The sequence below is a fragment of the Telopea speciosissima genome, chromosome 10, assembly GCF_018873765.1.
Source record: "Telopea speciosissima isolate NSW1024214 ecotype Mountain lineage chromosome 10, Tspe_v1, whole genome shotgun sequence".
NCBI lineage: Eukaryota > Viridiplantae > Streptophyta > Magnoliopsida > Proteales > Proteaceae > Telopea > Telopea speciosissima.
This window is the reverse complement of record NC_057925.1, coordinates 41,661,579-41,686,013: the sequence shown is the minus strand read 5'-3', so window position 1 is coordinate 41,686,013 and position 24,435 is coordinate 41,661,579. Positions and strand designations below refer to the sequence as shown.

Genomic DNA, 24,435 nt, shown 5'->3' with positions numbered 1-24,435 from the left:
TCAATCCATAACTTGAATTTAGCTGAGTTCATGGTTTGAGGAATCAAAATCAGATCGGAATGGACTGATCATAATTCCAATTTCAGCTGCTTCAAATTGGCCAATTTGTAATGAATTTTTAGGTTTCACGTTTATTCCGGCCGAATCAAAATCCAAATCCATAGAAATTGATTCAATCACTGAATTGTTCTACCGTATGAAATTACAGTAACCAAGTAGAGAAGTTTTTCCCAAATTCAGAGGAGCTGTAGTCCCAAAGAGCTAAGTTTAAATTTCTGTGTTTTTTATTCTTACAGGATTGAATCAGAACCCCACATTTTTTGAATCATCATCCCGTCCAATTCATTGCCCCCTTCAATTCTTCTAATTCCTTACATGGGGCGCGAATAACCACCCTACTCTTGGTAAAAAAACACTGACCAAGATGGGATCCACTCCCCCTATTAGAGGAATTAGAGGTGACCGTTGGGAATGATCATTTTCCCATTCCCCAACTAAATAAGTAATCAAATAACAGAGTCAATTATTTTATTTTATATTATATTAGTAGAACTCAAAACTGAAAAAAAGAAAAACAAAAAAAATCCACAAAAGAGTTAAGACAGACAATTCTAAATCTTACAGAGCCAGGCGTGAAAGAAGGAAGAAAGCTGATTTTATCGTGCTTCGTCATACGGGATCTCATGTATGGATCGCAAGATTAGTAGAGATTCTTCACTACAACTGCTTCCGAACCCTCAGGAGCCTTCAAGCTTATGGTCCCAGTGTTGAGAACCATATTCGTTTCTTTCGGAAACCCAACAACATAATCTTTCATGCGAGAGGAAAAGATTGAAAAGTGTCCGCCGTGAGCGTGCTTCCTTACCGCTGTGGGGTGTTGTGTGCTCTCTTGCAGTTTGGACATGGCGCCATTTGATGACGAATTTCTGGAATCGTTTGTGGATCCCCTGATTTGTCATCTCTTCATTATAGTCCTCCTGTTTGCTTACTTTTGCCTTGAGATGTTTGGAGCACTTGTGTTCCTCTTTGAGTTTCTGCTGTGAGTTCCCTCTTTGTGCTTTCACTTCCCGCATTCCACTTCTCCTCTCTCCCTAAACCTCCCCCTTCCTCTGTGTTTGCCTGCGTTGTTTTTCGTGTTTTTCTGTAATGTCCTCTCCGAGTAGCTCTGCCCACCATAGGTCGGGGGTTTTGGTCCCGGTGGACAACCCGCAGGAACATCAGGAGTTTCCCCCCTCCCCAGGTCGTACCTCTGTGGGGATGGATGAGAGCTCCGATGATTTTCTCGATAAATCGGAAGACGAAATCACTCTGGATGCTGCTGACGAGATTAGATTATCCAAGCAGTGGGAGAATACACTCGTTGGTTTCATCTTGCACGGAAGGTCCTTTCGTCGACAGGCAGTGACTGAGGGTCTCCTGGCCGCCTGGAACCCTCGTCACAAGGTTGACATTCTACCAGTTGATGAGCGCAAGTTCTTATTTCAGTTTCAGCACTCTATGGACAAGAACAACGTCCTAAATGAAGGACCGTGGAATGTTGCCGGCAACTTCTATTGCTTGAACCTTGGACTCCGGCACGGCAAGGGGAGTTCATATTCACGGAGTTCTGGGTCCAAATACATTCGCTCCCGGTGGAACTGGTGGAACCGACTATTGTAACCAGGATAGTTAGAAAGCTGGGGAAAAAAAAGGTGATCATGACGATCGATGGCCATCAACTCGGAAGCAGAATACAATATGTTCGACCACGAGTCAGCATCAATATAACGAAACCCCTTCGCACCTCCCTTACTGTTAGAAGACCGAAAGGTATGAACTCTGTGCTATTTGTTAAGTATGAGAAATTATTAGGGTTTAGGGTTTAAGCACAAGGTTGCTTAAAGCATTATACCCTGAGTATCTAGTTTGAAATACCCAGACTGCTGCCTCCAGCTAGTATTTATAGGAAAATTAGGGTTTAGGTCAGATGGGCTAATTACTAGATTGCCCCTCACAGCCTGAGTATTAATACAAGTAGGATTATATTAGAACATATGAAGGGATATTACATAAATACCCTTACAGAAACTTCCTTTATGCTGTGGTTATTGTGGTTTATTGGGTCACGAAGATAAACGTTGTACTGTCAAGTTTGAGGAGTACGCTCTGCACCGTGATACCCATGGATGCTCAGCTCACCGGATTTGTAATGCACTTCCCTCTCCTAAGTGCAACTCGGAGATACGTGGTTTCCCCCCGGATGAGAGGCTTCTCCGGCAAGCCAGTATCATCTACCAATCTACGGACTCCACACATACTTTGTCGCCGGCTGCCAATACGGAACAGAATTCCGGGACCAATTTGCATGGAAACCCTACCGGAGCTATAGGAGATGACAGTACACTGTCGCCAACTGGCCAAGAAGATGCTGTTAGGGGGACACGTCTGACCACTATCGTGCAATTGCAGCAGGGGGCAATTACGACAGGTGGCACTGACACTGATTCTGTGGCGCAGTCGTTCAGTACGACAAATACCACCAAGGTTATATCGATTGGCTAGGACTCTACACTCTCTCCTATGCTCATCCCCATCAACCAATGGCATTCCCAACCCTCTCCTTCATCCACTACTGCTTCCTTAGACCCCATCATTGGCGAGCCTGATAGTCCAGATCAATTGGGGACCACCCTCACCCTCCCACCTCCCATCCAAGAGTACCTCGAAAAGTGCCCAGAACATTCACTGGCAGTCCTATCCCTTCTCCAACACATGGTTGGAGTTTCTCTCTCCTCTACCCGTACATCAATCACGGCTCCCCACTCTGAGCCCCTTTGCCTATCTGGCCCATCCATCCCTACCCAAACCCGGTCCAATCCCTATCCAGCTCCTATATATCACCACGATCAGACCTGGGACCCATCTGTTAACCACCACCCTGATCAAACCTTGAATCAAACCCACCCTCGCTCAACCCCTGAGCTCCAACCTAACCATCTTACTCCTAATCCCACGCCACATTGGGACCACCAACCTCATCCATACACCCACTCCCCGGTTCTGAGAACCAAACTACAACCAGACATCTCCACACCTAATGTCACACCCCTATCCCGACAAGGGATAGAATACAATATCAGGGTATGATTGGGGTGACACGCGTCATCCCACCTCACCGCCAGGATCTCGATGCAGTGGCCAACTCACAGTCATAAACCAATATTACAATACAATAATATTAGAGTGCGAAAGACAAAGGAATATTACATTCCGAGATAGGTCAGAGTTTGCGGAAGCGTAAAAGAAATAACTATAAGATGTTCATTGGCTAATGATAATAAGTAACATAGTTACAAAATTTCTATGACCATCAAGTAGCTACCAAAAAGGTAAAACATAAAAGTTTGTACAAAACACAATGCTCAAAAATAATAAAACGGGAACGATCCTAAGTAACAGTATAGCCCGTCGGCACAATCATCATGGGCAACCATCGCCATGATCCTTAGTCACTGTCTCTAGCTTCACAGTAATCATCTGCATCCAAATCTAAAAAGAATGTGTACACGGGGGTTAGCTCCACCGAGCTAGTGAGAGAGAAAAGGGGATGCACAATCACACAATCACAAATAGTCCATGGTGCATGCTATTATTAATTCATTTACCACCTAACACACAATGCTAAGTCAATGGGTATATGCTACTGCAATAACTCGGGAAGACATTGTGGATCCTTCCATTCTCACCACAATGCAACCTCAATTATTACTATGGAGCCCGCGCCGGTCGTAGTCATCACCACCCAGAGGCAGACCCCGATAACCATTACTACCCCTGGCCTGGCCTCTCTAACTCTCCACAGGCAGCAGGTGCTCTGGCTACCCAACACCTAAACCCCTGTTGGTAAGGGTCGTAGCATAGGGAACTGAGCCTAACCACAGATATACTACATGAATCCTATCGTGTTGAGAGGTACATCCGGGTGTGTCAACGTCCCATTCCATCTAACACCGGTACCAGCACAACCACGGCGCATACAGCAAGAATGAGATGCAATATACAATTCCACGTAATATGGGGGTTCTGCGGTACTTCCACACCGTAACCCAACACAAATCCATATCATCCAAATCATCATCATCGAATAAGAATAAATGCAAATATGCAATCATGCTTGAATGATAATATCACAATATAATTCATAAATGCATGAATAAGCAATAGTAAACAAGCTCAAACAGTCACCCAAACCCACTCACCAATTACTTCAAATGGAGTTTGTATAAGCGCAACGATTCCCGCTCAAAATCACCCCATTGCACATATGTTGGCGCCTATGGAAGTGAATAAGAGTGTGAGAGAGTGTAGGGGAGGCCTCATAGAGAAACCCCACCGTTTACATAAGTTATAAGCCTTAAAAACTGCATCGGAGGCAACGTCGGACTCAGCAGGCCTGCCTCCGACCTTGCCTCCGACCTTCCCTGCAGGCTCAGGACACATCGGAGGCAAACATCGGACTCACGCAGTCTTGCCTCCGATGCAACCCAAGTGTGATTTCAAGGTCTTTAAAAGCCCAGGGTTGTCCCATTTGGTTCTCTAAGCCTCAAGGGACTAGGGAGGGGTGTCTTGGAGTCTATTTGGGTCTTAGAAACACCCAACATTCAAAGATTTAAGGGGGTTTAAAGGATCAAAAGCTCAAAAATCCAGATTTGGGGTTTTCTTTGGTGGTTGAAGCTTTAGAATCAAATAGATTCAGCAAGAGGTCAAAATAGAGGTCTTTATAGGATTGTAATGAAAATGGGATAGCATCCTACAAGGGGAAACTACACATGGCTCGAGCTAACCCTTTGGGTTTCCAAAAAGAAATCCCCATCTTGGGGCTGCAACCAACGAACCACCCAAGCTCAAACGAGCAAGGGGGAAGAGAGAAAAATGGGGGGAAAAGGGCACTTGGCTTACCTGGTTTGAGGTACACACGAGGTGCCCTCTTTAAAGCTCCAAACCCAGCAGCCGTTTCCTTCTTCTTCTTCCCTTCCTTCTCCTCCTTCTCCTCCTCTCTTCAAAGCTCTCCTCTCCTTTCACGATTAGGTTAGGAAAGAGAAAGAAAAAAGAAAGACTAAGGAATAGTCTTACCCCTCTCTCTCATATAGACTTCACATTTATTGGCCTATGTGGATAAGGCCTCATAAGTGTAACCTAGGGTCTATTTGGGTAGGGTCAAACATGGCAGGGCACCAATAGCACCTCAGCCACAGGGTCTCACCCACAAGGGTCCTTGTTAGCAGCATTGGATGCAGGGTCGGAGGCAGCCAGTAACCTTGCCTCCGATGCGAGTAGGAAGGTGGTTCCCACCAAAGAGGTCAGGGCCTTTGGACCACACTTCGAGGGCTTTGAGAGGGCAGTAAGCACACAACAAAATTTGATCAACTACTTACCCCTGACATGTCAAGGTGCAACCTCCGTGGTCCCGACTAGTTTCCACAGGCAACCTCGTACTATGGTCAATATAGCTGGGTTTGACCACCAGTGAGAACAACTCACCGGCATACGTGGCAGTGATAACTACACGTCACGGGGAAGAATTAATAATTAATTATACTCCCGGGGTGCGGGTATAACATTCTCCCCACCTTACAAGAAATTTCGTCCCCGAAATTTGAGGCAGCTAGGGTCTAAAGTGATAAGGGCTGTTGGATAACAACATCCCAAGTCACCCACATCTTAAACTAAGTCAAAGGTCGGATCAAGATGAGGCAGTGCCTACATGTCACAGCAAGTCAGGTTCCACAATTCTCTTTTCCTTACAGGGTCACATTACCACAGGGGTGTGGTTCACAATAACCCTAGGAAAACAGGGTTCCAACTACTAAGTTAAGTCTCAAGGAACAAAGGTTCCCTAGATCTTCCAGACCAGGTGATACCACTCTAGCCTTCACTACTCTGGTCATTCTTGGGTTACAGGATTTAACCTGTCCATGACCCAACATAGGGTTTACATTCTGAAGGCTTTCACATCTGGTTGTCTCATTACCTAACCCAACTTTAGAATGATTTGGAATATTGATGGAATCTCCTATTGTTCACTCCCAGTACGGAGGGAACGCATTTGGTGATCCATTACCCCATTCATATCTGTCGTTGGAGAAGGTCTTGTTACATCCTTCAGTTTCAACTTTCACAACCTTTAAACCTACTACACAGTTATCCCACAGGGAAGAGTCCACATCAGTCCTCTTTCGAGAACCAATAACCCTTCAATAGTTTTGGTCCAAGTCAACTCTTCAAGCAGGTCTCAATAAATTAACCTACTCGGTCATTAAATTCATTATTCATTACCCTAAGGTTTGGTCAACCAAGGTCAGGGGTCCAACTAGTTTCACAGCAAGGTCGAGGTAAGTCATACTTATAGTACCAGAGAATCACTCTAGTCACACAAGTCCAAGGTTCTAAGGGATAACTATATATATATATCACACCAATATGTAGGCATAGATTCAATAATTACATTCAAATTCCTATGGACATATCTGTCATCTAGGTCAATCCACCAGAACAAGAAGTTCTCAGGTACGGTTCGCTAAGTCCTTTCTTTGGAAAGTCGAATCACGGTGTAGGACTTTCTCTATGAGTCTAAACAAGGTTTGGATGGACCAAGTAAAGTCCAAATAGAGTCATCACTAGCTTGAGGTGTTATGAGTGACTTCCAAATACACGTGACCTTCATGGCTTACTCAAATAAACAGCCCAAACCAGCTTATTACTTTCCTTTCCTAGTACCTACCCACAGGTTTAGATTCTACGCACCCCCTTAAGGGTCTCTACCCGCATAGATTTAGGTTTCCCTATCCATAAGGTTTGAGTCCTTACATTCATAGGGTCTAAGGATCTTCATCCTCAAGGGTAACTCTTCTCCTTTTAGGTAAGAGAGGAGTCACAGCGGTTACCAATGCCTGCTAGTTCTTATTAGCTAGCCCAGTCGGGTACAAGTCGTAACCTCTTTCAATTTAAAGGTATTAACCAGACTTAAGTGGTCCCCACAAATGGGTCACACAACAGGGGTGTCCGATCTAGGGTATAGGCACAAGATCATCACATATATGTGTGGTCAAAAGGTCTCCAAAATAGGCTCAAAATCTTAAAAGAAATCGGGTGGACTCACAAGCGACGTCAGCATTCCGGGTGCGTTCGTGACTCCTCCGTGAAAATAGGTAGAGCGGATTAACGGGCGGATGTGGAATGCAAATTCGTTCATTCGTCCGGTCTCAGAAGTCTCAAAGGCAGAGAGAGTTGAAGTCAAACGGATCTACGAATGGATGCATGAGTGTGGATCTGTTCGTTGATCCGCACAGTTTTAAAATGATAATTTTGAGTTTTGTGCAGAGCGGATTCACGACAAGTGGATCCGTTCGTTCGTTTGTTCGTAGAATTTTAACAAAACAGAGCCACGAGTTTTAAAACGCATTTTTGGCTCCAAAGAAAAGGACATAACCGCAGGGAGAAAAAGCTCTACAGGGACTTTCGTTCAAGCTCCCCCCTTAGGTGGTTTTCTTGTAATCCTAAGCCTCAAGGTTCAACTCTCAGTTGTTCAAGATATGGCTTTCTTCCCATTCCTACTTTCTCTTTCTTGGATTTGGGATGAATCATCTCAAGTTGTGATCATGTCTTAATTTTGCTTGTAATCCCATGGCCTTGTACACCAAATTCATACCAAATCGATTGGCCGGAACTAGGGTTTTTAGGTGTAAATCAAGCCCTATTTGATCGATGACACTAAGTTGTTGGATCCTTGTTTGATTATTGCATCTTTTATAAATTTTCAAGTCTTTGCAAGCATTTTAGAGATTGTTGCTATGTTTATTAAGTCTAGTTGAATTTTACTAGGATTATGTTCAGGTTTTGATTGTGGTAAAGTTCTCAATTCACAATATTCTGGGAAAACTCTCCAAGTTCAAATCTAATTCTTTTACATGCCATAAAATCTCATAGAAAATTATTATATTGTCTTATCTTCAAACATATTTTCTTGTATACATGATTGTTGATAAAATCCTTAGAATATTTCATCTTCTCTTTTGCCATATTTGATTCGGTCTTACTAGATAGGGCTTAGCTTACATTCTCTGAGTTGTCACAAACCATATTTACTTGTTTTCCAAGATTCAAACTTCCAACCACAAAATCTGAAAAATTTCTTTGAAGTTCAAGGCATGCTCCATGATTGAATAAACCCATTTCTTGCTTGAACCCACTATTTTTTATAAAATATTACTTTCTAGGCATACTATGACCATGAATCTTCATTATTTATCATGTCATTCACATAATGGCTATGCCTTTCCCTTTTTCCCAACTTCTTAGATCACAAATTGATAAAAATCAGAATTTTCTAGCCTAAGAATATTGCTGTAATTTAATTTGCTTTGGGAAAAGAATCAAATGCTAGATTTTAAACCTCATAACCTTACATTGATCATCTACTTAGGCCTTAGCATTCAAGGTATTAATTTGCTATCTACTTGACTTTTGGCTGCAGGTTAAAACAATCAATGGCTCCAAGAACACGGCGTGCATGCGTGGAACAAGTTGCACCAACTGTCCTAGATCCACTTTGGTTTCAAAAGATAGAGGACCAAGAGCTTTATCAAGACTACTTTCGCTTCAGAAATATAATGGAAGGGGCGAAATGTAGTGTTGGATGATCTCAAAGCATACAATGTGGAACAGAGATTCGAGGCATTGGGGTGGACTGACATTCTCAACCTCCCTGAACCATATTACCCAAAACTCATCCGACATTTCTATGCAAGTCTGAACACCGGGAACCCGGGTACACAAAACTATCGGATTGTTTCGTATGTAAAGGGGGTTCCTATAGCCTTCACTGCACACGATTGGCGGCATTATCAATGTCTCCATTGGGGAAGAGAAGACCTCTGTTCACCTAGAAGGAATCCCTATACCTTCATCGGTGGGAGGTATTGACATTCGACGACCATCGGCGCGAACTGCGAGTGGTGGATGCTTCGATGAGGTCACGAAGCAACTCTTCGATCAGACTTGGAGCCTAGAGGGTATCGAGAGAGGGGTAGATGACATCAACACCTTTCTTGGTCGCAATGGTGGCGGTGGTGCAAATGACTATCCCAACTTTCTCTCAACAAATTGAAGTTATCCCGGATCAGTTCTTCTAGTTCTTGTCTTAGGATGAACAACTGGGAACTTTTAGAAATGGTAGACTTGTATATTTAATCTGAGATAACCATAATCAAAAGTTTCGAATTGGAACAAATGGGGTCTTGCGTTCTGAGTTGGGAAAGGCACAGTTATGCCCAAACAGAGAATCTGGAACAATTATGGTGTTTAGATTGGTATCTCTTGATTGAGCAGGATGGAGTCATATGTTTTTATTGGAATAGATGAAATCATGAATGTTGAAATGGGAAGGATATGATTGCCTCCAAAGAAGATTTGGAATAATTGGATATTTGTAATTAATCTTATATGTATCTCGATGTATTTGATTAATTCTCTCTTGTTTAAATCATTGCTGATATTTGTGCTTGGTTATGATTGATTCATTAGTGTTTATGAATTATAGCATATAACTGTCCATCTATGACCTACTTAAGACTCAACCAAGCAATTACATAGTTGTAGCTTAACAGCCTAAGGTTCAAGTCCTAAGTTCCCTGTTACCTATTATCTTCTAAGTCCTTGTTTCACCACAATCAGTCTTCTCCTATGTCTGCACACAATCATTTATGTTCTTGAAGATTTTTAGTTTAGAACCTAATTGTGGAGAGTAAATCAAAAGTCCGCAAGACTGTGGTCGGTGCAGAGCATCATTGCTCTGATACCATGTTGTCACACCCCTATCCCGACAAGGGATAGAATACAATATCAGGGTATGATTGGGGTGACACGCGTCATCCCACCTCACCGCCAGGATCTCGATGCAGTGGCCAACTCACAGTCATAAACCAATATTACAATACAATAATATTAGAGTGCGAAAGACAAAGGAATATTACATTCCGAGATAGGTCAGAGTTTGCGGAAGCGTAAAAGAAATAACTATAAGATGTTCATTGGCTAATGATAATAAGTAACATAGTTACAAAATTCCTATGACCATCAAGTAGCTACCAAAAAGGTAAAACATAAAAGTTTGTACAAAACACAATGCTCAAAAATAATAAAACGGGAACGATCCTAAGTAACAGTATAGCCCGTCGGCACAATCATCATGGGCAACCATCGCCATGATCCTTAGTCACTTGTCTCTAGCTTCACAAGAATCATCCGCATCCAAATCTAAAAAGAATGTGTACACGGGGTTAGCTCCACCGAGCTAGTGAGAGAGAAAAGGGGATGCACAATCACACAATCACAAATAGTCCATGGTGCATGCTATTATTAATTCATTTACCACCTAACACACAATGCTAAGTCAATGGGTATATGCTACTGCAATAACTCGGGAAGACATTGTGGATCCTTCCATTCTCACCACAATGCAACCTCAATTATTACTATGGAGCCCGCGCCTGTCGTAGTCATCACCACCCCGAGGCAGACCCCGATAACCATTACTACCCCTGGCCTGGCCTCTCTAACTCTCCACAGGCAGCAGGTGCTCTGGCTACCCAACACCTAAACCCCTGTTGGTAAGGGTCGTAGCATAGGGAACTGAGCCTAACCACAGATATACTACATGAATCCTATCGTGTTGAGAGGTACATCCGGGTGTGTCAACGTCCCATTCCATCTAACACCCGGTACCAGACAACACGACGCATACAGACAAGAATGAGATGCAATATACAATTCCACGTATACGGGGTTCCGGTGCCAGATTTCCGACCGTAACCCAACACAAATCCATATCATCCAAATCATCATCATCGAATAAGAATAAATGCAAATATGCAATCATGCTTGAATGATAATATCACAATATAATTCATAAATGCATGAATAAGCAATAGTAAACAAGCTCAAACAGTCACCCAAACCCACTCACCAATTACTTCAAATGGAGTTTGTATAAGCGCAACGATTCCCGCTCAAAATCACCCCATTGCACATATGTTGGCGCCTATGGAAGTGAATAAGAGTGTGAGAGAGTGTAGGGGAGGCCTCATAGAGAAACCCCACCGTTTACATAAGTTATAAGCCTTAAAAACTGCATCGGAGGCAACGTCGGACTCAGCAGGCCTGCCTCCGACCTTCCCTGCAGGCTCAGGACACATCGGAGGCAAACATCGGACTCACGCAGTCTTGCCTCCGATGCAACCCAAGTGTGATTTCAAGGTCTTTAAAAGCCCAGGGTTGTCCCATTTGGTTCTCTAAGCCTCAAGGGACTAGGGAGGGGTGTCTTGGAGTCTATTTGGGTCTTAGAAACACCCAACATTCAAAGATTTAAGGGGGTTTAAAGGATCAAAAGCTCAAAAATCCAGATTTGGGGTTTTCTTTGGTGGTTGAAGCTTTAGAATCAAATAGATTCAGCAAGAGGTCAAAATAGAGGTCTTTATAGGATTGTAATGAAAATGGGATAGCATCCTACAAGGGGAAACTACACATGGCTCGAGCTAACCCTTTGGGTTTCCAAAAAGAAATCCCCATCTTGGGGCTGCAACCAACGAACCACCCAAGCTCAAACGAGCAAGGGGGAAGAGAGAAAAATGGGGGAAAAGGGCACTTGGCTTACCTGGTTTGAGGTACACACGAGGTGCCCTCTTTAAAGCTCCAAACCCAGCAGCCGTTTCCTTCTTCTTCTTCCCTTCCTTCTCCTCCTTCTCCTCCTCTCTTCAAAGCTCTCCTCTCCTTTCACGATTAGGTTAGGAAAGAGAAAGAAAAAAGAAAGACTAAGGAATAGTCTTACCCCTCTCTCTCATATAGACTTCACATTTATTGGCCTATGTGGATAAGGCCTCATAAGTGTAACCTAGGGTCTATTTGGGTAGGGTCAAACATGGCAGGGCACCAATAGCACCTCAGCCACAGGGTCTCACCCACAAGGGTCCTTGTTAGCAGCATTGGATGCAGGGTCGGAGGCAGCCAGTAACCTTGCCTCCGATGCGAGTAGGAAGGTGGTTCCCACCAAAGAGGTCAGGGCCTTTGGACCACACTTCGAGGGCTTTGAGAGGGCAGTAAGCACACAACAAAATTTGATCAACTACTTACCCCTGACATGTCAAGGTGCAACCTCCGTGGTCCCGACTAGTTTCCACAGGCAACCTCGTACTATGGTCAATATAGCTGGGTTTGACCACCAGTGAGAACAACTCACCGGCATACGTGGCAGTGATAACTACACGTCACGGGGAAGAATTAATAATTAATTATACTCCCGGGGTGCGGGTATAACACCTAACCCTGCCGCAAGCCAGCCACATAACCAACCTTCACATCCAGCACGTGGGTACAAAGCTTCTGCTCCAACCAAGCGTCGTCAGTGTCTAAGTATTGCTGAGCCCTCCAAAGTAGCTGGAAAAGCTAAGCGGCCTCGGTTGGGAATAAAACATCAGGATCCGCAACATTTGCTTGCAGATGCCATATCGATGGAATTGAATGTAGCTAGGCCTTTTTTATCATCTGGACCCGTGGTGACTGGGGTGGTACAGTCCCACGGGGAGCCATGAAACTCTTATGCTGGAACTGCCGGGGAATGGGGAATCCCCACACAATTGTCGCAATGAAAAATCTCTCCACCACTTAGAATTCGGATATTTTATTCTTGTAGGAAACTAAATGTACAGAGGACAAAATTACTAAGCTCAAACGGAAACTCCAATTCAAGAATCACAGTGTAGTAGAGGCGGAAGGTTATTCAGGAGGCTTAGCTCTGTTATGGACAGATCATGTTAAAATCCATATCAGCTCTTGTACCAATAGGTGTATTGACTGCAAAGTCCATTCGGTCCAAGGACATTTCTGGCTCACTTGTGTATATGGCGATCCAATCAAAAGTAGAAGAGAGCAGGTTTGGAACCATATAGCTTCCTTTGGTGCTAGTCAAGTGGATCCCTGGATTTGTATGGGGGACTTTAATTCATATTTAGATTGGCATGAAAAGTCGAGAGGCACCCATCATGGTGATACGGATACTCATCAATTTAGAGCCTTCGTGCAGCAATGCAACCTGTTGGATCTTGGAATGAAAGGCCCTGCGTTTACTTGGAACAACAGACGATCAGGGAGTCATAATATTCGTCTCAAATTGGACAGAGCTCTAGTAAATGCAGCTTGGAGAACTTTGTTTGAGAATGCAATGGTTGTGGTTCGTCCGGCTATTTGTTCTGATCACAACCCCCTGGTTGTTGATACACTGGGAAGTATTTCACGTGGTCGGAGACCATTCCGGTTTGAGGTAATGTGGCTACGCCACCCTGGTTGCAGAGAGGTAGTGCAAGAATCGTGGAAAGCTTTAGATACCACTTCTACTTTGCACCCATTCTCCCTCAAAGCTAGAAATTGCAGGAATGCGCTACGGTAATGGAACAAGGATATCTTCGATCATATACACACAAAGATCCATGGGTTGAAAAGTCAACTAGAAGACATTCAAAACCAACCAGCTCATTTATTCAACCAAGCTGAAGAAACCAAAGTGATGGCCCAGTTAGAAGAAGAATTGGAACAGGAAGAGGCACATTGGCATCAAAAGTCTCGCATCGATTGGTTGAAGTGCGGAGATAGAAACTCAAGGTTCTTCCATGCTTCTACCATTGATCGTCGCCAATTTAATAGTATTGTTAAGCTCAAAGGTAGTGATGGCAACTGGGTGGAGACTGAAACGCAGGTTGCTCAAGTACTCCTATCGCACTTTTCTTCTGTAGTCTAGTCCCAAGGGGTAACTCATCAGATGATTGATACAGCCCTATCTAATGTTCAACTTGTGATTTCAGATGAAGTAAATGCTCTACTCTGTGCCCCTCCCTCTATGGAGGAACTTTTGGACACTATTAATGCCATGGGGACCTTTGAAATCCCTGGGCCCTGATGGGTTCCAACCCATCTTTTTTCAAAAATTCAAGAATACCACTAAAGATGCCTGTTTCGGTCGGTTTAGAACTTTTTCATCTCAGGCAGCTTACCCAAAGAAATTAACAGAACCTACGTCTGCCTTATTCCTAAGGTGGCGAACCCCGAATTGGCTGAACACTTCCGCCCAATTAGTTTAAGTGGAGTGGCAATCAAGGTCATTTCAAAGATCTTTGCTAATAGATTAAGTGGATCTCTCCAGAACATTATATCCCCATCCCAATCTGCATTTGTTCCTGATCGGTTGATCTCGGACAACGTGTTCATTGCCCATGAATTGTTTCACTTCATCAGACTTCAAAAGAAAAGGAAGAAAAGATTCTTGGCCCTTAAGTTGGATATGCGGAAGCCATATGATCGCCTTGAATGGCCATTCATCCAAGCTGTCTTACTTAAAATGGGTTTCTGTACTCATTGGGTTGGGTTGATTATGGAGTGCCTTTCTACTGTGTCCTATACTTTACTTGTAAATGGTGTTGAAAAAGGATCATTTTTTCCATCTAGGGGTATAAAGCAGGGTGACCCCCTCTCCCCTTTCCTGTTTATTTTGTGTTCCCAAGTGTTGAGTACTGTCATTGAGGAAGCAGAGCAACAAGACCTGGTGAGTAGCATTCGTGTGCGGTCAAGAGCACCACCTATATCCCATCTTATGTTTGCAGACGACTGTCTTCTTTTTTCGGAGACCAATACAAGCAATATTCGCAACCTCCATCATTGTCTCGAAGTTTACTGTGCAGCGAGTGGGCAGGAAGTCAATCTAAGCAAATCCTCAATCACTTTCAGTCCTAACACCACTGCTACTACAAAACGGCGGATATCCAGAATTTTGAAAATCAAATATGGGGAAGGACCTTCCAAATACCTTGGACTACCCACCAATTTTGGAGTGTCCAAGGCTGATCTATTTCGAGACATTGGTAGCCGCATCTCTTCTAGGATCCAGGGGTGGAAACAGAGGCTTCTTTCCACGGCAGGGAAAGAGATACTTATTAAAACAATTGTGAGTTCAATGGCATCATATGCGGCATCTCATTTTGCTCTACCAGCCTCCCACCATGCCTCAGTCAGGAATGATATCTCAGCTTTTTACTGGGGATAGAAAGCTAACGAGAGGAAGGTCCAGTGGATTTCATGGACACGGCTATTCCGAGCCAAGGAGAAAGGAGGTTTGGGGTTCAGGGATCCATTGCTTCACAACAGGGCTTTGCTAGCAAAGGTAGCGTGGCGTTTATGGTCATCCCCCCACTCCTTATGGGCTAGATTTATCAAAGCCATCTATTTTCCTAAGGTAGATTTTCTGCAGGCTAAATGTGGTTCTAAACCATCCTGGGCTTGGCAAAGCTTATTAATTGGGCGGGAAGTGTTGTAAAGTGGGTTGCTCTGGAAGGTAGGAGATGGGAAATCTATCGATATTTGGGATGCTAAATGAATCCCCTCCCTACCGAACTTTGAAATTCAGAGTTACAAGCCTAATGGGGTTACAGAGGAAAAGGTACAGGATTTGATTGATCTGCAAAATCACTCTTGGAAGATTGAGACCCTCCAATGCCTGTTCTCCCCCAGAGAAGTTACAGCCATTCTTGCCATCAAACTTCCTGTTTTCCCTTCACCAGATACACTCATTTGGGGTGGGGATAAAAAAGGGATTTTTTCGGTGAAATATGCGTATCATCTAAGCTGTAACATCAGAGATCAACAGCAAGCCCTCAATTCTTCCTCTTCTCGCACTCACAGCTGGGATCTTGTTCCTTCATCCACTTGGAAGTTGATTTGGAACTGTCAATCCTATCCAAAAATCAAGTCTTTTATGTGGAAAGCTTGTGCCCAAGGCTTACCAACAAGTGAAAACCTTATAAAGAGGCAAATGCAAGTCGACCTACTTTGCAGGAGATGTGGTAGTTGCAACGAATCGATGGACCACATCCTCTTCGAATGTCAATATGCTAAAGCAGTGTGGTTCAGTAGTAATCTCTCCTATGTTGTGCCTTCCCAAGATACTCCAAGCTTACCTAAGTTCTGCAAACTTGGAAATTGATTCCTTTTCCCAACAAGGAACGTTGTCGTCAGTCCTTCTCTCTGGCCACCTTCGTACTTTGGTTTTTGTGGCTAGCTAGGAATGATCTTCTATTCCAGAGGAAGGATTGGTCTCCAATTGAAACCATCACGAGGGCACATAGAGCCTTTCAAGAATTCTCCTCTATGGCTACTGAAGGCAACAGTGGGTATTCATCGCCAAGGATCAATTCTCCCCAATCTTGGTCTCTCCCCCCTCCTGGTACGTGGAAGCTGAACTGTGATGCCACGCTGCCTAGTGACTCAACAAATGGGGGTTTAGGAGTGATCATACGCGATGACAAGGGCGCCCTAGTTGTTGCTATCTCATGCCCGGACCAGTTTTCAGAAATCATTGTTGGAGAGGCCCTGGCAATCCGATAGGGTCTATAGGTGGCGATCAACAAGCAGGTGACCAACGTTCAAGTAGAATCTAATAACTGGGGTCTGATCAACATTCTTAGCAGTAACAATCTCCCTATCCCTACGGCAGCATCTTGTGTCATTACTGATATTAGAGTCTTACTCTCTCACCTGCATACTACTTCTGTTACCTGGAATCCTAGAGAAGCGAATGCCATCGCTGACTCTCTAGCTAGGAGGGCCCTATCTCAGGCAAGATAGATAGATTGGCCAATATCCACTCCTTGGCTTCCTGACTTATGTAATCAGGATGCCTTGAGCACCTCTTGCACCTCTTTTCAATACAATTTCACTTTTCCAAAAAAGAACAACATAATCTTTCAGCAGAACCTGTTTGTTAATTACTAGCCTCTTCTCCCTTCGCCATTTCTGATTTCTTCTTCTCTATTCAAAATCAAAGAAGCCCATTTGATCTGTCCTCCACTTTACGTTTCTCTCTCTCTCTCGCTCTCTCTCTCTCTCTCTCTCTCTCTCTCTCTCTCTCTCTCTCTCTCTCTCTCTCTCTCTCTCTCTCTCTCTCTCTCTCTCTCTCTCTCTCTCTCTCTCTCTCTCTCTCTCTCTCTCTCTCTCTCTCTCTCTCTCTCTGCGAGAATTTGATTAGACACCCTATTCTCTTTAAGGGCGCGTGAGAGAATTCTTGTAGGTTTCACTGGAAACCTCATGAGTAGCTGAAATGACCACCTCACAATATTTTTTTTTTTTTTTGGAAGACCACCGACACCAAAACAAAAAGTTATGAAAGACATTACCCCATGGGTCAACAACTTAAAGGTCCTGCTCCATGGTTTTCGTCCTTTAGAACATTATGGTGCACCTGAACAGAAGAGGGAAGTGAGGAAGAAGGGAAAAAATTACATCCCCTCTCTACTTTGCCTTAATAACAACTTCTTCTCCTGAATTTTCAAAAGTTACACTCAGATCCCATCTGGTGACAGTTTTAGCCTAGTGTTAGGTATAGTTTTAGAAAAAAATCATTTTATCCTGAACACATTGCTGCAACAGTTGGTGCAACCACAATTGAATGCTGATATCGTTGATAATCATATTCTGGTAACATTAATATCCAAAACAGCCTTCTTCTTCTTCTTCCCCCTCGTTAGTGTGTCTCCGTTAAGTGGTGAGGTTCACTTGGACCTTTATCTACTCCATTTCCTAGGCAGGTCCATTTTCCCAAGTTCCTCTAATAGAGCGGGTAGAAATGACCACCCTACCCCTACCCAAACACATTACCTAGGTGGGGTCCACCCCCCTCTATTAGAGGAACTTGGGAAAAAGGAGCGGGTAGGAAATGGAGCAGATAAAAATACGAGGTTAGCAAGGCATGCATACTATTGTGGTTAATACCCATTGTTGCCCCAAACCCTTGCTGACGTCAACACTTAACGGTGACACACTAACGGACTGGGACTTTTTATAACACATGATAAAAAGTAGAATAGTTTGTATAATTTTTTAAAATATAGGGAGGAAATTGTAATTAGGGAAAAGTATAAGGAAGGGGATGTAATTTTCTCAAACTATAAACTAAAAGTGAAGACAGAAGAGAAACATAGAGAAATTTTGACTTTACCCATAGGACGTCTTGGTTTAAGCAAGGAAACTTAATTCTGTCATCTCTTAACCCCAATTTGTCCTCTAGTGCCGAGCTGCCCGGCAGGACCGTGCTGCTCAGACAGGGTGTTGCACGCAATGTCCACCTTACCCCTACCCAAACACCTTGCCCGAGTGGGGGTAAGGCGATCATTGCACGCAGCACCGTGTCTGGGCAGCGCGGTCCTGTCGGGGAGCTCGGCAGTAGAGGATCTAGATCCCTCTTAACCCATGAGACGTCTTGGTTTAAGCAAAGAAACTTAATTCTGTCATCTCTTAAAAGATAATTTAAGGATTTCAAAAGTCTCTTATTAAATAAACTGAAGAATCAGTCATTACACAACTACTAGTTCACTTCCCATTCGTATTACAATTCTTTCCCACACTTTCATACTCATTGCTTAACTACTCCCATTACCCATGATAGAGTACAGAATATATCTAATTTATAACTAGATGACTAGATAATTAACGTAACAATTTCAGTGAGGCTAGGATCATATTAATCCATCCCCCTAAAATCGGTCTTATCCTCCAAACCATTCATTGGAAATTGAATCGCCTTGGCAACTAGATCCTCCCATGTTGCTTCTGTTGGTGGTCTTCTCTTGACTTAATTGAGGAATGCATGACATCGTTTTTCAAAAGAGAAAATGTATGAAATCCTATGACGCCATGCCTGGAATTTGATACCAGATGATACATGCACAAACAACGGAGGAGAGAAAATAGGGAAAAATAATATAAAATATGGGTGGAGATAGAAAAGATACGAAAGAAAAATAGGAAAAAGTTTGGTTTTAAGATTGTTAGGGTTTAAGGTTTAAGCACAGGGTTGCTTAAGCAATACACCCTGCATATCAAGTTTGGAATAAACAGGTTGCCGCCTCCAGCTAATATTTATAGAAAAGACTAGAGTTTTAGGTTAGATGGTTCTATCCAATGAGACCCACCACAGCCTGATTCCTTATTCAAGTAGACTTATATTAGAACATATATTAAGGTTATAGAATATACCCAACACTTGAGATGAAGAGTAGACGGATGGAATTACAAAATGCCGTAATCATTCACGACCAACCACCACAACCTGTTTCCCAACATTGCGGCCACTGAAGAGTCCAATCAAAGCTCCAGGTGCTTTATCAAGGCCTTCAACAGTATCTTCTACATAAGAAATTTTCCCTTCTTTGATAAAAGGTATAATAAAATCATGGAACTTGGGGTAAAGGTGAAGGTAGTTGCCAACCAAAAACCCTTCCATGCGAATCTGCTTACTAATAAGGCAAAACAAATTGTGCACACCCTCTGGCTTTTCGAAGTTGTACTGGGAGATCATCCCACACACAGCAATGCGGCCATTAGTTTTCATGTTGAGAAGGACTGCATCAAGCATCTTCCCACCAACATTTTCAAAGTAAATGTCTATACCTTCAGGAAAGTACCTGGGTTGAAGATAGATAATTTTAATTACAAACAATTTTTCAAACAAGGTAGAGAAGAAGTTTCAAAAACATGGCCCAAATACAGACAAGTAATTAAAGTCAAAAGATTTCAGCTTTGAAATGATATTGAGATTTCTCTTATAAAGATAATAATACAAACCTTCTTAAAGCAGCATCCAAGTCATTCTCTTCTTTATAATTGAAAGCCTCATCAAATTCAAACATGTTCTTCAACAGATCAACCTTAATTTTCATTCCAAAAAAAATCATTAGCCACCAATAATTCTCACTTATTTTCATTTTTGTTTAAAAATAAATTAGTGATTGTCCTCATCATATCTAGCTACTGAAATTCCTGGGTGAACATGTTCACAGAAAGAAGTGACCTTGATGAAGACTCACCTTTTCTTTGCTTCCAGCACTTCCAACCACATAACAACCCATTAACTTGGCAAACTGTCCGACAAGTTGGCCAACTGCGCCAGATGCAGCAGATATGAACACATTTTCTCCTTTCTTAGGAGAGCACAACTCATGAAAACAAGCATAAGCAGTCAACCCAGGCATCCCTAGGAAGCAACAACTGTACAGTTAAATAGGAGCTATAGAAATGTGAAGATGCCCTGATCAAAGGTTTCCATAAAATTCTAAGCATAGAGAGGAATATTCTTATCTTTTCATAACATTATAAGGGGGAAAAACAAATCAACAATGATACTAACAGCTCTATCTTAGTACACCCACGTACAGGCATGTATAAATGATTCATGAATTGAAACAAAAAAGACTTACCAAGTATTCCTATATAGTAGGAGAGTGGCACATCGGTGTGTTCAATTTTGTGCAGAAAGTTTGTCATTGTAATCAAGCTAAACTCTTCCCATCCATTTATCCCCCACACCAAGTCACCTTCCTTGAAGTTTGGATGATTAGAATCCACCACTTTAGCCACAGTATGCCCAGTTAAAACCTGCATGTTTTCGACAAGAAAGTCACAAATGCAAGCTCAAATGTAGAAATAGAGGGCCTGCATTAACACTTTTGTTTCTCCCTATTTCTCTGTTTTAAAATAATAGAAATCAGTTTGTTAACATCAGTTCATTTTTTTGTTCTTAGGAATGAACCGTGATAGAAACAGAAGAAAAAAAAAAAAAAAAAAAAAAAATTTGATGGGCAAAGCAATAATTTCATATTCAAAATAAAACACCACTTTCAATGCAACTTCAACCACCACCACCGCCGCCACCGCAACTTCCACCACCGCCACCACCTCCACAATTGCCACTTCCACCACCACCAAATTTTGGTTACTCAATGGCATTCTTGAAATTTTATAGAAGTTCAAGAAACAAATATTATTATGCATAACAAACGTTTTTCTATTTCTTTCTTGGCCTAGCAATAAAAATTACTATGCATTACCAAACACGTTTTTTTGTCTAAAAATTCGGCCCAGTAACAGAAATACAAAAGGTCCTTTCTGGAATAGAAATAGAAATGTTATCATGGCCTAGAAACAGACATGTTATCAGGCCCAGAGTTGCCATTAAAGAAAAAATATCTAATTTCAACTTTCAACAACCAATTCAGAGATTTTACATTGTTATGAGCTTTAAAAATAATCTTAAATCTGACCAACTCTCTTAAACCTCAGCTTGTCATTTAAAGTTTCTGTAAAAACCAAGTTTCCTCAGATCCTACAAAGAACAAGTTCACCATTTAAATCATTACACGACTTGAATTTAGCTGAGTTCATGGTTTGAGAAGTCAAAATCAGAATCGATCGGAATTGATGATCACAATTCCAATTTCAGCTGCTTCAAATTGGCCAATTTGTAATGAATTTTTAGGTTTCAGGTTGATTCCGACTGAATGAAAATCCAAATCCATAGAAATTGATTCCATCACTGATTCCGTTTACTTGAACAATTACTGAATTGTTCTACAGTATGAAATTACAGTAACCAAGTAGAGAAGTTTTGCTCATCAAAAAATAAAAGGTTAAGAAGTTTTGCCCAATTTCAGAGGAACTGTTGTCCCAAAGACATAGGATTGGATCAGGAACCCCACATTTTTCGAATTGTTGTCCCTTCCAATTCGCTGCCCCTCCAATTCCTCCAATTCCCCACATGGGGGCAAGAATGATCACCCTACCCCCTGCCCGAAAACACTGCCCAAGATGGGATCCACTCGTCCTATTAGAGGAATTGGAGGAATGGGAGGTGCCCATTGGAGGTGATCATTTTCCCGGTTTCCCCAACTAAATAAGTAAACAAATAACAGAGTCAATTATTTTATTTTATTTTGTTTTGTTTTATATTAGTAGAACTCAAAACTACAAAAAAAAAAAAAAAAAAAAAAAAAAAAAAATCCACTAAAGAGTTAAGACAGACAATTCTAAATCTTACAGAGCCAGGCGCGAAAGAAGGAAGAAAGCTGGTTCTATCCTGCTCCTTCATACACAACCTCATGTATGGATCGCAGGATAAGTAGAGATTCTTCACTACAACCGCTTCCAAACCCTCAGGAGCCTTCAAGCTTATGGTCCCAGTGTTGAGAACCATATCCGTTTCTTTCGGAAACCCAACAACATAATCTTTCAGCAGAACCTGTTTGTTACTAACCTCTTCTCCCTTCGCCATTTCTGTTTTCTCGTTCTCTATTCAAAATCAAAGAAACCCGTTTGATCTCTCCTCCACTTTACGTTTCTCACTCTCTCTATCTGCGAGAATTTAATTAGAAACCTTATTCTCCTGGAAATGTGTTAAGGGCGTGAGAGAATTCTTGTAGGTTTCACTGGAAACCTCATGAGTAGCTAAAATGACCACCTCACAACTTTTTATTTTTTTTTGGTGGAAGACCACCGATACCTAAACAAAAAGTTATGAAAGACATTACGCCAAGTGTCAGCAATTTAAAGCCCGTTTGGTAACTTTACCAGAAACAATTTCTGGTGTTTTTTCATTTTGAAAAACGAAAAAACACCCAAAAACTGCTTAATAACGAAGTGTTTTTGGTGACCATTTTTTGAAACATAAATCAAAATTTATGCTCCCTAGAAGACTTTTGACAGATGTTCTGTCGTTTCTCAGCACAAATTGGTCACACTTGTTCCCAATAAAATACAATCTATACCTACCTAACTACTCTTCAAACAACTCTCTCACAAGGTCGTCTTCTTCACTGGGAAAACCCTAACGGCGGATCCAGATCTGGTAGATCCTCTCGGTTATTAGGCATACTCTTTCTCTCTCGCTCTCTCTGTCTTTCTCTCTTGCTCTCTCGCTCTCTCGCTGTCTCAATGTCTTCCTCTCTCGCTCTCTCTCACTCTCTCTACCTTCCTCTCTCGCTCTGTCTACCTTCCTCTGTCGCTCTCTCACTCTCTCTGGCTTCGTCTTACTGGATCTGGGTTTTGTTTTGAAGATTGAACATCTTCATCTCAAGGAGGGAGAGCATCTCTCAGTTGCCCTTTGTGGTTTCCCATGATTTTCAGTACCCTGTGGTTCAAATCTCCTAGTAGATATGCTTTGTTATTTTTTTTCTTGTTTAAATCTCTTTAATCCATGTCTCTGTAACTCGAATTGATTTTTTATTTTTATGTGTCTGAGATTCTGATGTATAACCTGTTAATCGACTTGTATCCCAAAGAAAGCTTTAGCTTTAATAACCTTATAAGAAGATGCCTTAAGGTTATAAGCACAATTCTCACACATGCATGAACCCTATTAACTAACTAATAAGGTTTATAATGAGAAAGGAAAAAAAAAAAAATTATTACTATTAAGATAATGATACTATTTACTATAGTATTGGAGATAATTAATTACCAAGTAATAGAATTCCGGAAACCCATCCTCCGGTTCGTTGTCGGATTGCCGGACGACCATACCGATCGACGGTGCCATCAATAGTGCACTCTTCTTGTTCTTCTTTGATCTTCTTACCTTCTATTTCTCCTCCTAACTCCATAATTTTAGACTAAAAAAATTAAGATAAAAAAGAAGATTAGTGAACGAACTACAAAATTAAGGCTACATCCATTTCTTAAATGTGCTTGCTGAAAGTCCATCAATCTTATTATATAAATATCAATCACCATTGTTCCTGTCTTACAGAATTTCATGTTTTCCCTTCCTAAACAGCATCTCTTTAATTAATTCAAGAGAAACCATTAATGAAGATTATTGGATATTCTAGTCCCACTACATGCTTACCTTTCTCACCTTCTAACCAAACCTGGAGTATGATAAGCTTGTCCCACACAACCATGGTAGGGCACACAAGCAAATGGAGCATGAACCTCTTGTGGCTAAGGACAAGGTAGATATAGAACAGATATTCCTTTTTTAATTATTATTTTATTGCATACAATTTATATGTTGTTCACAAAATTACAAGTATAGGAACTTAAATATTGAATTACATTAAAACCATATGAGCTTTTTTTTTGTGGTATTATCAACTCTTGAAAATGAAAGGGAACCTCAGAGGATAATGATTCAGAATTCTTGTGTAGTTCTCAACCTAGTTTTATATTTGAATTATCTAATCTAATGACCCAATAGAAAATACTGAGGGGTATGTGTCAAACCATCACCACCCTTTTCTCCTCTTGAGGGACATCTTTTCATGGGTGGATTAGAAGACTCATTCCATGGGCATTCGAACATTTTCTTTGAGTGGTCCAAAAGAAAATGACTGGTCAAAAAACTGGTACAGAGAAAGGTTTGGCCTTCCGAGTTTATAGAGGAATCTTTTTAATGAATCCTTCCAAAATGATGAATCCGTCGACTCTATTTTCCTTATCATATTTCTGATTTTTGTCTTAAAAATATAATTTTGGCCTATTGCTCCTAGCCCAGTCCTAACATACTGTATATTTTAATATGATAATAAAAAA

At 41.9% G+C, this 24,435-nt stretch overlaps 2 protein-coding genes across 5 annotated transcripts; one reads left to right on the top strand and one right to left on the bottom strand.

Moving 5' to 3' along the window:
• Positions 1 to 2,728: 2,728 nt before the first annotated feature.
• LOC122644226 (2-alkenal reductase (NADP(+)-dependent)-like) lies at positions 2,729 to 22,253 on the bottom strand. 4 transcript variants are annotated; one of them, XM_043837848.1, is made up of 8 exons: positions 21,944 to 22,253; positions 20,328 to 20,505; positions 19,938 to 20,104; positions 19,696 to 19,778; positions 19,135 to 19,535; positions 6,170 to 6,180; positions 5,105 to 5,114; positions 3,684 to 3,694 (listed from the first exon to the last, which is right to left on the bottom strand). In XM_043837848.1, the coding sequence occupies exons 1-5, from the start codon at positions 22,175 to 22,177 to the stop codon at positions 19,157 to 19,159; spliced, it is 1,041 nt and encodes a 346-aa protein (XP_043693783.1). In that variant the 5' UTR covers positions 22,178 to 22,253; the 3' UTR covers positions 3,684 to 3,694; positions 5,105 to 5,114; positions 6,170 to 6,180; positions 19,135 to 19,156. The 4 variants fall into 4 exon arrangements, with proteins under 4 accessions (XP_043693784.1, XP_043693782.1, XP_043693783.1 ...); XM_043837849.1 differs by lacking the exons at positions 3,684 to 3,694; positions 5,105 to 5,114 and adding an exon at positions 2,729 to 2,739; XM_043837847.1 differs by lacking the exons at positions 3,684 to 3,694; positions 5,105 to 5,114; positions 6,170 to 6,180 and adding an exon at positions 3,505 to 3,516 and having other exon boundaries at positions 19,133 to 19,535.
• On the top strand, positions 13,595 to 16,060 carry LOC122643575. The gene is made up of 4 exons (XM_043837189.1): positions 13,595 to 13,792; positions 14,120 to 15,025; positions 15,125 to 15,241; positions 15,485 to 16,060. The coding sequence occupies exons 1-4, from the start codon at positions 13,595 to 13,597 to the stop codon at positions 16,058 to 16,060; spliced, it is 1,797 nt and encodes a 598-aa protein (XP_043693124.1).
• Positions 22,254 to 24,435: the final 2,182 nt, after the last annotated feature.

Bases quoted from the DNA above. Each gene is read 5' to 3' on its own strand.
- LOC122643575 (XM_043837189.1), top strand. From the start codon at position 13,595: ATGGCCCAGTTAGAAGAAGAATTGGAACAGGAAGAGGCACATTGGCAT. The intron at 15,026-15,124 runs GTGAGTTCAATG...TACTGGGGATAG, and splicing joins AGATACTTATTAAAACAATT to AAAGCTAACGAGAGGAAGGT. The intron at 15,242-15,484 runs GTAGCGTGGCGT...TTTGAAATTCAG, and splicing joins ACAGGGCTTTGCTAGCAAAG to AGTTACAAGCCTAATGGGGT.
- LOC122644226 (XM_043837849.1), bottom strand. From the start codon at position 22,177: ATGGCGAAGGGAGAAGAGGTTAGTAACAAACAGGTTCTGCTGAAAGAT. The intron at 20,506-21,943 runs GTAAGATTTAGA...GAAAACATGCAG, and splicing joins CTTCTTTCGCGCCTGGCTCT to GTTTTAACTGGGCATACTGT. The intron at 19,779-19,937 runs GTGAGTCTTCAT...ATGAAAATTAAG, and splicing joins GTGCTGGAAGCAAAGAAAAG to GTTGATCTGTTGAAGAACAT.